Source organism: Danio rerio, chromosome 4 (assembly GCF_052040795.2).
Source record: "Danio rerio strain M-AB ecotype USA chromosome 4, GRCz13ab, whole genome shotgun sequence".
Classification (NCBI taxonomy): domain Eukaryota; kingdom Metazoa; phylum Chordata; class Actinopteri; order Cypriniformes; family Danionidae; genus Danio; species Danio rerio.
The window spans coordinates 25432450-25447420 of record NC_141024.2 but is presented as its reverse complement, the minus strand read 5'-3'; the positions used below and the strand labels follow the sequence as shown (position 1 = coordinate 25447420).

Sequence of the window (14971 nt, the reverse complement as noted above, 5' to 3'; positions counted from 1 at the left end):
GCTCTGTTTTCAATTCCAGAGAATCCACTGTAGTTTCAAAAGAAATTCCATCACTGTATAAACACATATTAAGAAAGTCAACAAAGAAACAAACGTTCGCCAAACACAACTTTGCCTTTCGGAGTTACATGTAAAATCGTCATGCTATAAAACGATGTTGGTCAGACAGTAGTTAGCATACGCACTTTAATATAGATCAACATTAGCTTGTTGTAGACTGTGTACAGTACTTTAGAGTGTTTGTTTAAGGTTTAGAATGGATTTGTCTTCTCGGGACAGACGACACGTTAAACCTGGTTGATTTATGAATGCACCGAACGAAATGAATACCGCTTAGGATACAAAAGCTCGACGGGACATTCCATTCTTTCCTAGGCGTCCGACTAGATGACTGTGGCGTAACAGAGACGGGGGTAAATGCGCCAGACATACCTGTCAAGGCAAGGCCATATCAGGTGCTGTTCACAGAAGTTCAGGTAGCTGTTGAATGGAGAAGGTTGGAGGGGTGAAAGGTCATGGAGACCCTATCAACAGATGACCGTCTATCTGAATGTGGCAACTTAGATTTTTTTTGGCCTTCTAATCATCATTTGTTATTTCTTAATTATTTATTTAATATAGGATAATGAACATTAATAGTACATACATTATGTAAAATGTGCCAGAATTGACCTTTTTTTAGTTCGTTTTGAAAACTAAAACTAAAAATTAAAAATAAACAATAATTTAAATCAAAATTTTTAATTAAACAAACTAATACGTTTAAATTAAAATAAATAAATAAATGTTCCAGATTTATCAAGCAAAGACTATGCTGGAACCAAATAGTAGCCTCTTAAACTTTTTAAGTTGAATCTAATTAACTTATTCTAATAATCTCAACTTCAATGTCAACCATTAGACAAAAAATATTTAACTTAAATATCTTAGTTAAACTTTGTATATAAAGAAAGAGTAACTTTTTTACAATAAGTAAAAAAAATAAAAATAATGAATACACCAAATTAGGAACAAAGAGAAAAATACAAAAAAGGGAAAACGAACTACAGGTTACCACTGTAAAAAAAAAAAAAAAAAAAAATGTTGCTGAATACTTTTTTTGTTGAATCAAATAAAATTTTTTAGTAATTTTAACTTCAAGTACATCTAACTGACTGAAAGTAAGTTACACTTTGTATGATTTAAAAAAAAATCTAACAGCTAAATCCTGATTAAATTATTAAAATCAATATAATAATTTTTTTTTATTCATCTTTATTTCTATAGCACTTTTGCAATGTAAATTGTGTCAAAGCAGCTTAATACGGAAGTTCTAGTAAATTAAAATTGTGTCAGTTTTCAAAGTTGAAGTTCAGTTTAGTGTGGTTTAATTTTCACTGCTGAAAGTCCAAACACTAAAGAGCAAATCCTTCAATGCGCAGCTCAGCAAGTTCCAAACTATGTAAGCCAGTGGCAACAGTGGCAAGGGACAATCTTTACCAATTGACGAAAGTGAAAAAAAAAAAAAAAAAACTTGAGAGAAATCAGGCTCATTTGGGCATAACCATTTATTCTCTGGCCAAATAAGTTAAAGTAAATAATAATAAAAACTTTTTTTTTATATTCAACAATATCTATAAATTATCACAATTATGATGGTTTTATGTTGCCAATCTTTCAGCTTTATCAAGTTTAGCAAGTTCATCTACTCGGGTAAATAAAAGCAAAAGAATTGACCAAAGCTATTCTTCTTAAAAGCACATTACAATAATATTAATGCATTGATATCTGATATTGCAATCTGATATTAATCTTCTAATGACAGCGTGTTTATATTGTCATGCACAAAATCAGCAAAGTGCAAAGCATCAGTTTGTTGATAAAAGAGCGCAAGGTTATATTGAAATGGCAGAACATAAATATTTGGCAACTTTGGAAAACTTATGGAGTATGAAAACTTTTTTTACTTTAGATATGCCCCTTTGAGTTTAAAATATAATATAATTTAAGTGATTAATGTAATGTTTACCTAAATATTGTAAGACATTTTAAAAGAAATCATATAAAAAGAAGAGTTATGCTCATATTTAAATATATCGTGTGCAAATAGTTCATACTTGATTTCCCAACAAGAATTTCTTTCAAACACGTTTTTAAAACTTCATAAAACAATTAGAATATAGTTACTAATTAATACCCCCCCCCCACACACACACACAAGAAACAAAACAAATTCCTTTACTCAGAAATAGAGAAAGCTGATCTACAACTCAACTGTATCAGTTTGCATACATATTTCATCATGCCTTGATGTGTCTTTTATTAGATGTAAGGATATATCTTCCATTAGCCCTTATCTGTCCCTCTGAATTGTACATTTGCATCTTAATTTATAATGCCTGATTAATTTCTTATCTATAGAGTAAAGCACGAAAACACACCCCCTTAAGTCTCGATAAATCATCATTTGGATTTTAATTTAATGAAAACATTTCATTGATCTTTTTAAAATGCTTGTTTTTGCTCATTTGAATTGGATTAACTTGAATACACTACTATATTACGATCTGAAATCTTTATTAGCTTCACTTGTTGATTTTTAAACCAGTTTCAGTTTGCCATGGCCTGTAATACAAATACAAATACTAAAACCTGTTCTTATAAGCATATTACATTTTATAATAACTACTGTACCCATAAAATACATTGATGTGTCTTGTAAAAAAAAAAAAAAAAAAACTCCGTGAACAATAATCAAGTGCGTTCTGCTTGATTAAACACGAAGAACTACAGTATTTTTTACTCATTTTGACTAATTTATAACATTATATCAAGTTCCAGTAGTTCACTTCAAGGAAGTACAGATGTATGCGGTGGTAAACAAATGAAACTGCATGGATATATTTGTTCCCATAAAAATATTGTTTGCTGTATTTTTAATTGAATGATTTGAGGTTGTTAATGGTGTCCAAAACACACTCTTGCTAACACGCACATGCTCCTATTCAAACATGCAGCAAATGAATGTACAAATACGGACTTAATTTTGTGGTAATATTTATTTTTTCCAAGTAAAACAAGACTCAATCCTTAAATCATTTTTATTTATTGGCATACTCAGGAATACTTAATTCTAATTGGTCGATCATGGCGTTCCAATATGTTATTCTTATATTACAAACAATTAATTCCAATAACACAGGTTCATCATTTGCTTTCACTATCATCTTGTCAGTTAATGAAAATAAATAAATAAATAAATAAATAAATAAATATCTTACCCCCTTATTGTAATTTTATATTAAATTGACCACTGTGTACTTACATAAACAGAAAAAAAAATATGTAATGGATCTTAACATGGATCCATTAAATTATCAATGATTGCACAGATGATGACATGACGATTAGTGTATAAAAAGTATGTTTTATAATTTGTAATAACAATATAATTAATTTAATAATAGTTTAACCACATGCTACTTAAGCTGCTTTAGAACAACAATAATTATTATGAAAAGCTGTTACAGTCACCAGTGATCTAGCTATTACGGATCGTTGGAGAATTACACAGCCACAGTTAAGAACTACAAATCCCATCAAGCACCGCACACACACACACACACACACACACACACACACACACACACACACACACACACACACACACACACACACACACCTGTTTCGGTTTTCCCTGATTTCAAGCGCGCAGACTAAAGATCTTCATTGTTTTATTTCCTGGACTTCCTTTTCAAAGTTTCACAATACCCGTTTATCTGCTTACAAAATCTTTTGCATATTTTTTGGTGTTAAAATATTAGTCATACTTATGTTTTAATTAATAACTGTTTAATAGTGATCATTGTGCAGCAAAAACAAACAGAGATACAACTTATTTTGAAAAAATTTGACAAAATAATTAGACCTCAATATATGATATTCAGAATATACTGTATTAAAATGTAGGCCCGGCGAGGTAGTGGCGTAGTAGGTAGTGCTGTCGCCTCACAGCAAGAAGGTCGCTGGTTCGAGCCTCAGCTGGGTCAGTTGCTGTTTCTGTGTGGAGTTTGCATGTTCTCCCTACCTTTGCGTGGGTTTCCTCCGGGTGCTCTGGTTTCCCCCACAGTCCAAAGACATGCGGTACAGGTGAATTAGGTAGGCTAAATTGTCCATAATTTATGAGTGTGTATATAGATGTTTCCCAGAGATGGGTTGCGGCTGGAAGGGCATCCGCTGTGTAAAAACTTGCTGCATAAGTTGGCGGTCCATTCCACTGTGGCGACCCCGAATTAATAAAGGGACTAAGCCGACAAGAAAATGAATGAATGAAAATGTAGGCCCCATTGCATTTATTGTTTTAACAATGGTAACCATATGTAATTGTTTAACAATAGCCCCTTTCACACAGTGATACCGGAAAATATCCGGAAAATTTCCGGAACGACTTTACCGGTATGTTCAAAAAAGCGCTGTTCACACAGGCGAGGACGTTACGGAAATTTTCCGGAAAAGAGCATTCACACATCCATTCCAAAATACCGGTAAATTCTGACATCATTCACCACAAATGAGCTTTAAACGGCTGCGCTTGTATTTGTAAACATTTGACTAAATTACAAACTCTGTGGATGATCAATATTGTGAACAACTTTCTCAGGATCACTTTCGCATGTCGAGATGTTCATAATATATGCGTGTGCTGGCGCTCACAGGCTGTTTCACAGGCACACGAACGTAAACAAACAACGGCTTATCATAAGCATCTCATCGATGATTATTTACACAGTTGGCATTAAGAAGAACATATAAACGTTATCTGACTAACTTCTAGCAGCTAAATGTGTCTGGAAAAATATTCAAAGGCTTTGATCCTCACAAACCGCGCGGACGTAAATGCGTCTGACTGTTGTGATTGGCTAAAGCAGACGTCTCACGTCAGCACGTTCTAGACGTGCACGCGCTTATTACGGGAATCTTCTTTCTGCATTCACACAGCGCAGCATTCCGGCAAATTGCCGGTAATGTTACAACTTCTTTTTCCGGAAAATAGCCAGAACGAATTTACCGGTATTTTCAAAAAGGACCTGTTCACACATACAACCTTTCCGGAAAATTGCCGGCAATTTTCCGGAAAGGTCTGTATGTGTGAAAGGGGCTAATGACAACCATATGTAATTATTTGTAAGTCTCTGTTTGTTTATACATATGCATATAAACTGATTATCATACATGAAAGCACTTTAATTGCTTAACATGGAGGCAAAGAACCATTTTGTATCTAGTGGAAGTGCAATTAAAACAGACTGCAATCTGTGGTCGATTTTTCTGCTTATTCTATGGTAATTTTCCATTTTATAGTCAGAATCAGTCATCGGTAGACAGAGATCTAATAGCTCATAGTAACATGTATTAGCTACCTTTTCGCAAATGTTTTGAGCATATTGTGAGTTGCTTGATCTCTATTGGCTCTCTGGTGAAGCACACAATGGTGTCCTCAAGATTACATTGATGAATGAAGGCATAGGCATCTGTCACTGTTACCATGGTTACTACTAATGCTTGAGGGAAGCGCATTTATTTGGAACTGTGATTAAAACTGACTTAAACTATAAAACTTTATTGCACACCTTACAGCTAAATCATTTCAACATATCGTATAATACTATTTATGTATGATAAAACTAAAGATGTTTAACTATTGGCTATTTAAAGTGTCAGTTCCCCCCAAATTAAAATGATGTCACCATTGACTCATCGAACCTGTTTGGGGGTTTTGTTTTCTTTTATGTTAAAGACAAAAGCAGATATTCTGAAGAAGGTGCCAAACCAGTAGTCTTCCACAGAATTGTGTGCTTCCTAATATGGAAGTCAATGACTGTTTTAAACATTCTTCAAACATACTCTTTTGTGTTTAGCCGAAAAAAGAAAGGAAAGGGGTGTGGGAGCACTTGAGGCGGAGTAAATAATGAGTAAATGTTCTTTTTGTGGTGTAATGTGCCTTTAAGCAGATCTTGCGACACTGTGCAGTGTGTGTTGTAATAATGTTTATGTGCTGACCTTTGGTGTTGTGAGGTCAGGATTCTGAAGATCCTATCAGAAGTGCTGACAGCACTGAATCCTGGGTAATGTGCACCGCGCGTGGAGGATGTGACATCATCACCAACCCAAGCTTAATCGCTCAGCGTTAATCACTTTAGGAACATTCCAGGAATAACAGGAGCACCTGTGTATGTTTCTGTCTGTGTTAAAAGAGACTGTGTCTGTGGTTGGAAGCAAAAACTGTTTAGCTGTCAAACTAGAGAGTGTTGCCTTATTATCTTGCATGTAAATTAAATATATAATTATTAAAACCGGATCTTCAGATTTTTAAAGCCAGAAAGTAAAAAGAAATTATCAAAAATGTATTTCCAAACTTTGAGTTTTCTTTTGAGAGGACTGATATGCCAAGCAGTTTTAAAACCAATTTTAATAATTATATATGAGTCGGATTTTTACGTCTGTCTTTTTTATTATTAATAAATCAGCATTTATTTGAAATTATTTATAAATCATTTATTTATTTATTTATTTTTTAATAAAAACACACATACAGTATGTGTACCATTGCTAATCATTAATATAATATTCTAAAACTAAACTAAAACTAAACAAAACTACATTTTCCACACTACTACATTTATGTACATTTTTTACAACTACACTACCGGTCAAAAGTTTGGATTAGTTTTTATTTTTATTTATTTATTTATTTTTTATTCTGTTTATCAAGTCACCATTTATTAAATATAAAAAGGTAATTTGTTAAATATTTATTTATCATATTTATATTTCTATTTTAATACATATTACATATTTAGACTAAAAACTGGAGCAATAAAGCTGAAAATTCATCTTAAAAATCACTGAAATAAATTATTAAATTAAATTATAAACTACTTTTGAACAGTTACTTTATAGTGCAATAACATTTCACAATTTTACAACGTGTAACGGTATTTTTGATCAAGTAAATGCAGCCTTGGTGAGCAGGATAAGATTATTTTAAAACATTTAAAAATCCTAGTGTATATGTGCTATACTCAGTTTAATCCTTCAGTGTGAGCTGTGTAAATGTTTTCTCTGACTATAGATGTGTTTTAGTGTGTGTGTAACTCCTGTGGAGCCGTTAGGCTGTAATTTGCCCTCATCTGCCCCTGCTCTGCAGTTCGGCCCCAGCAGTAATTACTCTAATGGAGCAGTGTGGAGCCAGGGGTCAGAGCTCCGGCCCTGGGGCCCCAACAAATACAACGGGCCCTTCAGCCAGTCCGAGACAGCAGTGGACAAACATAATGCTCCTGCTGACAGTTCTGTCTGTCAATGAACTTACCTGAGTGAGTGTGTGTGGCTTTGTGTGTTAAAGTTGGTTGTTTTTCAGGTGACTTTGTATGTGTGAGTTTGTATTGCAGGTAAAATATATATTGAACACATTATGATTTTTCCTAGTAAATATATTTCTAAGGGCGATGCTGACATGAAATTGAGTCAGAGATTGATAAAACACAAACATACAAATAAAACAAGACATTTTATAACATTTTATTAAATTGTATAAGAAAGGAATGACACGGAGAAAGTACTGAACTATTAAAAAGTACTTCATACTTTATGTCTTTCTTTTTTCTTTTTCTTTAAAAATAGGGCATTAAGAAATCTCCTTTTTGGAGAATGCATTGCTCCAAGCATGTAGATGTTAGGTGTTAAGACTGAAACAGATGGTATTAATTTACACTGGCTGCTTTTTAACTAATTAGAAATTCCTGCTGATGTCTGGACTTTCCATACATCCCTTTCTTCATGTGTTTAATACTTCTTCTCATTTCATTTATAACTTCATTTCCAAACTAATTAGTTTTGTTTTCTTTTATGCATGGATTACTTTGGTTTTTATCAACATCCGATGAAAAGTTTAAATCAACACCACCTTAAAAAAAATAGTTTTCAGAGAAAAATTTTAATGCTCAATAATTATTCAATATTTATTAAGCCTAATATCAAGAGGAAATGTACCTATTTTACATATTGTCAGAGAAGTGGTTTATTTGTACTAGTGAATATGATTCGTTTCATACAAAATGGTGAGTAGTTATTTGAATGTTGAAATTTGAAATTAAATTGTTTGTACTCAAACACATAAATGTAGTGTTATTTAAAGTGTTAAATAGCATAATATTTTAATCCATTTCTGTTCATTTTTTGACTGCATAATACCAAAGCTTCAATGTCAGAAAATGTATTATTTAAAAATAATAATAATAATAATAAATGAATAAACAAATATATAATATAAAAAATAAAATAATATATACTGCTTCTAGTATTCATATCAGATGGAAACTCCAAAAGGTTTGTATGTATAGGTACATTTTATCAGTTAGATAAAAATTTGAGTTGTGTACTTCAAATTTCACAGATTCGTGGTACCTGTAAAGTACAGATTGTGAGATATAAATGTAAAAAATACCATGGGAATGTCCAGAAAATGAAAAGAAAATTATTTCAGGTAAGACTTTAATACCCTTAATGAGTAATTCATGTGCATTTCTCTGTTGGGCTTCAGGTCCACTGGAGTTATTGCATCAATTTGTTAGTTATTGTCGATTCACAAATCCCCACAAAATGACGGGGAAATTTAGCACCAGTACAAATCGTTTACTATACCAATTTTGAGCATTCTATTTCAAACTATATAGGAACACCAAAAGATTCAAATTCAGTAGTTCTTCATTCATTCATTCATTCATTCATTCATTCATTCATTTTCGGACTAGCCCCTTTATTAATCTGGGGTTGCCACAGCAGAATAACTGCCAACGTATCCAGCATGTTTTTACGCAGCGGATGCCCTTCCAGCTGCAACCCATCTCGGTAAACATCCATACAAACTCATTCACACTCATACACTACGGACACTTTAGCTTACCCAATTCACCTGTACCACATGTCTTTGGACTGTGGGGGAAACCGGAAACTATATATATATATATATATATATATATATATATATATATATATATATATATATATATATATATATATATATATATATATATATATATATAACCTAATAACTTTTTGCCCCAAATGCTTAAGAATCAATAAACCAATTGACTGATGGTAATGCAATATTTTTAGCCATCTCCTTCTGCTGTCAATGACATTTTTTTTCTCTTTCTGTTTATTTTACTTCGTTCTTCCACAAAAAAATGGTTGGAATAAAGCAGAAGGAACAAGTGGTTAAACTTGAAGGAAAGGGAAAGGAAAAAGCAAGGAACAATAAAAGCGAGAGAGAGAAAAGGGGGAGAAGGGCAACAGATTTGGTCATGTCTGTGTGTGGATTTGTCTTTTGTTTGAAATGAAAATTCAGAGTGTTTGTAGGATTACTCTGGATTGGCAGGCCCTCAGGAGCCAAACACTTATCTGTAAAAGTGTGTGCGCGCAACTGTGTATGTGTGTGTTTTCCCTGAGGAAGACAGCACTTATCTGTACAGCAGTAATGTAGAGTATGGTAATCATCTGTGAGTGTGTGTCGTACACTTGTGTGTGTGTGACATCATTGACTTTAGGGCATTTTGAAGTTTTGCCAATGAGTAAATTAGACCTCAAGATACACAATGTCCAGGATGTCCTTTTGTGGACCAAAATATTGAGAATCCCCAGGTCCACAGGGCAGCTGAATCTTACATGGTCCCATTCATTAAGTAAACTGTGTATTTAAACTGGTGTACTGTATTATGTAGTTATGTTTCGTAAGACAACAGACTTTAGTTCTAAAAAAAAAAAAAAAAAAAAAAATTATATATATATATATATATATATATATATATATATATATATATATATATTAACCAATCAATGATTGGGATAATATAATAATATAATATTATATTATATTATATTATATTATATTATATTATATTATATTATATTATATTATATTATATTATATTGTTATATTATAATATAATACATAAATATCTTTAGTGTCTTTCTTTTACACACACACACACACACACACACACACACACACACACACACACACACACACACACACACACACACACACACACACACATACACACGATCACACCTGTACTTCAAGAATCTTAACTCCAGCCATCAAAGGTGTGTGTGTGTGTCAGGGGTGATTTTAGGATTTTTATTTTAGGGGGCTCAGCTCCTTACAAGGTAAAAAAAAAATAAAAAATCACATATTTCACGATCTGAATGATAATAATAAATAAGTATTTGTTTTAAAACTAGGCAACAGTTAATGATTCTATTTCTGTCGTGACTTTCTCGAAGTGGTTCTGTCACTATGTTTGATGCTTTCTGTGCAAGACTGTAGGTATAGTTAATGCCACATGAACTGTAAAGTGCTTAATATTGGTAGTTCATTTTAAAATTAAATTAGAGAAATGTTCATTAAGAGTTACATTTTTCACTGGAGGAAACAGCTGTGCTGATGAGGTGAATGCCGAAAAAACCCAACTGCTCCTCCGTGACATGAGGATACAGGTGATACTAGGTTATTAATATCAAAGAACTGCAAATAAGCAGATATTATAACAATTTATCAATAAACACATGCACACCTCGTTCTCTCTCTGTCCATAGCTGGGGTTTTGTAATCAAATGAAAAACAAAAGATGGGGAGGAGCTGAACTCTGCTGCCGTTTTCTTATCAAATTTAAAGGCGACTGAGGTGATAATTTAGTGTACAGTTTATGAGCTAATCAAAAAAGTTTTAGGAGGGCTGAGTAGATATATAAGGGGGGGGGGGGGGGGGGGGGGGTACAACCCACCTAAAATAGGCCTAGTAATGCCCGTGGTGTATGTGATTAGTAGATGCACATATTTTGCAATTTTAAGATTTCTTTTTTTTTCATTTAACTTTATTTCTAAAGCACTTTGCAACCACCAAGCAGCAGACTAATTAAAATTATAACAGAATAAAATAATAAAAAACTACAAATAGCACATATAGTATACATTTAAAACAACAACAACTCCAAACTTAAGCCTTATGTATATACTATGTAACAAATATCAGATCAAGTGTCAAAGGCCAAGGAGAAAAGTTTTTTGCGATTTAAACAAAGACAGCAAAGGGGCCTGCCTAATCTAAAGCAGTAGAGCATTGCATAACTTGGGGACAGCCACCACAAATGCATGGACATCTCTAAGCTTAAGTCTGGTTTTTGGGACTCTGAGCAGCTGCTGATTTGCTTTATTTTTTGTTGATTTAAAAACAAACAAATGGGATTTTAAAATGAATTCTATATTGTACAGGTAGCCAGTGAAGTGAAGGTAAAATCAGAGTAATAAGATCAAACTTGCCACTCCCTGTTAAAAGACTGCAGCATTTTCCACCAAGTGCATTTTCCACTTAGTGCAGACGGGCATTACATGCAAAAACTGTATTTTTTGTATTTTTAACTGTAAAATTGTATAAAAGGTTTTACATATAACAAATCTTACTATAAACTGGGATTATTTTAGCATAATAAAATTATAGAGAAGATATAATGAAATATAATCTATGTAGTATATAGATAAAGTTAACATGGACATTATGTTTGTGTGTCTGTAATTATTGACATAAATATGTGTCAATGTTTAGTAATTAAATTATATAAAAATCTGATAAAAATTAGTGGTTCTGTTTCTCTGTAAAACAATATTTTGAGGAGTTGTAAATGAAATCTTAGTATAAACAAACTATATGTTAAGTTAGGGCTAAGGTAAGGTTTATTTAGATCTATAATTTTTTTTCTCTCTCTGTTCATCTCATTTCAGTCCTCCAGGATAAAAAACACTGGAATATATAACAATGTAATTACATGTAATAATCGTGTAATGGCATGCAGCATATGCTGCTTTAGAACAATAACTATTGTAAAATTAAATATACAAGTAAACTTCAATTGAAAACTCATTTTCATTTCAGGCCCTCAAGATTTTATTTTACTTTTTATTTAATTTAATTTTGTTTTATGTTATTTGAAGTTATTTTACTTTTACCTTTTTATTTTATTTTATATTTTAATAGTAATTTTACTTTATTTTTAATTTAATTTAATTTGAATTTATTTTATTTTGTGAAGTGTAATAATAAACAAATTTCGAGGATCATGTGCTTATGATTGTCCACGGCTGTTTTTATTTTATTTATGTTGGCATTCATGTTATTTATTGATTTTTTTTTTTTTTTTTTTTTTTACAATTTTAGTGTATGTTTTAAACCATATATTTATAATAAAACTACTTTGATTAAAGCTGATCATAAGCAACAATAGTGACTAGTACTACATTCATTTTTCAACTACAGACAGACAGACAGACAGACAGACAGACAGACAGACAGACATTGATTGACGTGAGAGTGTGTGTACGTTATTTGTGACACGTTGTCAATAAACATACCTGCTTAAAATGCAAACACATACTTAGTGTCTTGTACTTTTACACAAACACACACACACTCATACACACACTTGTATTTCAAGAATCTTAACTCCAGCTGTCAAATCGTAAGGGTATGTGTATGTTTGTAATGAGTAGATACAAGTATCCTGCAATTTTAGGATTACATGCAACAACTTAATATAAGAGATGACACATGTAATTTGTCTATTTGGAAACAATACTAAGCCTGAAGTAACACTTACAACTCTCAAATTGCAAACTGTCACAACATGGGTGAATGTAATGTGTTTAATAGACAGCATGTTAAACTTAATTCTTGAGAAAATGTATGTTTGCCGTCGTTTAATGTTCTTTACTGGCTTTATACATACATTTGAAGCAGAGATGATATTTGTAATGAACTCAATTTGTGTATTTTGATGTTGTTGTTGGAATCATGAGGAGTGATTACTCCTGTCAGAAAGACTCAATATGACTTTATGTGCCCCTCCTTCTTTTTTAGATTTGTTAATTTCATTTAAATCATATTGAATATATTTATTGGATTAATGTTGTAAAAGAGAAATTGTTGTAAAGACACAATGCATTTTTGTATTATTATTACTGGGAGAACATGCAAATTCCACACAGAAATGCCAACTGACCAAGTCGAGGCTCTAACCAGTGACCTTCTTGCTGTGGTGCAACATCGCTACCCACTATGCCACCGCACTGCCTGTTATTATTATTATTATTATTATTATTATTATTATTATTATTATTAATATTATTATTATTATTGGAGAAACTTTCCCCTATCTTATTGAATAAAATCCGTCTGTCTGTCCCTTCGTCCAATTACTTTTAATCAAAATAATATTTTAAAAATAAAATAATTTTATGTACATTTTGTCCAAATAGTTCGCTCATCAGCACAGTATTATCCACCGTCCTAATTCAATAATTGAATATAAAATGACTCGAAAATTTAAAGATTATTAAATAACATTATTAAAATAAATTGTATTAATAGAAATTAAATTTTAAAAAAAATTCCAGAGATGGGTTGCGGCTGGAAAGGCATCCGATGCATAAAAACATGCTGGATAGGTTGGCGGTTCATTACGCTGTGGCGACCCCGGATTAATAAAGGGACTAAGTCGACAAGAAAATGAATTAAATAAAATGAACAAAATAAAGGAAATAAAATAAAATGAAATGTGATGAAAAAATAAATTTTACATAATACGTAATGTAGTTAATTAATAATATTGATAAAAAAAAAAAAAAAACGACACTAAGTAATTATTGTAGAAATATCAGGTGCAGATTTTAATATCAGGTTTAGTTTAGTTTTAGGTTAGCTGTGACCCCCAAAACGTAATATTATTACAATTTTAATTAAAAAAAATATAATCCTTCTGTCTGTGTCTGTTTGTCTGTCTATCTGTAAACAATATTCAATAAAGTCTCAATGCAATGCTCATATTTCCAGGCGTTTAGTGTGTTAGTGTGAAATGACAAGTTACACGGCAGCTTTAAATGCATACAGTTACAAATATATTCAAACCTTAAGAATGAGCAATAATAATAACAATGCTTGTCTAAGCAAACACGAGTAACCAATTACAGTGGAACTGACACTTTCCTAAACACACACACACACACACACATACACAGATGTCAGTGTGAATCCCAGTGGACTCACAGCACATTTTGTTACTCCAATCACAAATTAAATCCCATTAAAATGTACAGGCCTGTTAAAGAGAGAGACAGATAAACCCACCGCTTTGAATCACTCCGTTTATTAAGATGTGTATGTGTGTGTGTTTGAGTATATGTGTTTATTTCCTTGGGCTAAAGAATCCCCCCTTGTCTAGATTAACCCCCCTACCCAGTGTTAAAGGGGTAGTATGCTAATAGACACCCTCAGAGACTGTGTGTGTGTCTATGTGTGTGAAGGGGCCAGTATGGTAATAGGGGTCCCGGTGTGATTGAAATCTGTGTGTGGGAGATAACGGGTTTATGTTGGGTTACAAAACTGCCATTAGTGAAGATCACTCTTTACCAAGCACACACACATACACACACATGCCTATTATTATCATTGTATTTTGTCACCTCAACATCCTGGTCACACTTTCACACCCCTTTTTCCTTTCATTCTGAGAAAGAACGAACTTCCTCTTATGTCACTTGTTTTTTTTTTTTAGATTGTCCCTGGGAAAGTGACTTTGAGAGATGTCAAGTTCACACAAAGGTTTGTTTCCATTTTTTCATTGTTTTATGTACTGTATGAAAACATTTAAATAGAAATTTAAGTATATAGTCTGTTTTAGTTGATATTTGATTAGTTATATTTAACCTATTTTATTGAAAGCAATTAAAATTCAGGTATAATTCAGATATATAATCAAATTCCTAATCTAAAGTTATTTTTGTCGATGATTGAGTGGTTGTTTGGAAATTATCACAAGAAAAGTAATTTGCAATTTTACACCTAAAAAAAAATATTTGTTATTTGATAGTTTGTTTGTTTACA

The 14971-nt window shown here is 32.2% G+C and overlaps 1 protein-coding gene across 3 annotated transcripts in view; it reads left to right on the top strand.

Annotated features, from left to right (window-relative positions):
• LOC147844732 (uncharacterized) overlaps positions 1–14971 on the top strand; it is a 731371-nt gene that overhangs the window by 201417 nt on the left and 514983 nt on the right. The window contains exon 5 of one of the 3 annotated variants that reach the window (XR_015483157.2): positions 376–1060. Coding sequence is in view for 1 of the 3 variants with exons in the window: in XM_087248271.2 (XP_087104397.2) it covers positions 14671–14689 (19 nt within the window). In the remaining 2 variants the exon portion in view is untranslated. Of the gene's footprint in view, positions 1–375; positions 1061–14642; positions 14690–14971 lie in introns of those variants that run through there. The other 2 variants (XR_015483159.2, XM_087248271.2) reach the window with 2 other exon arrangements.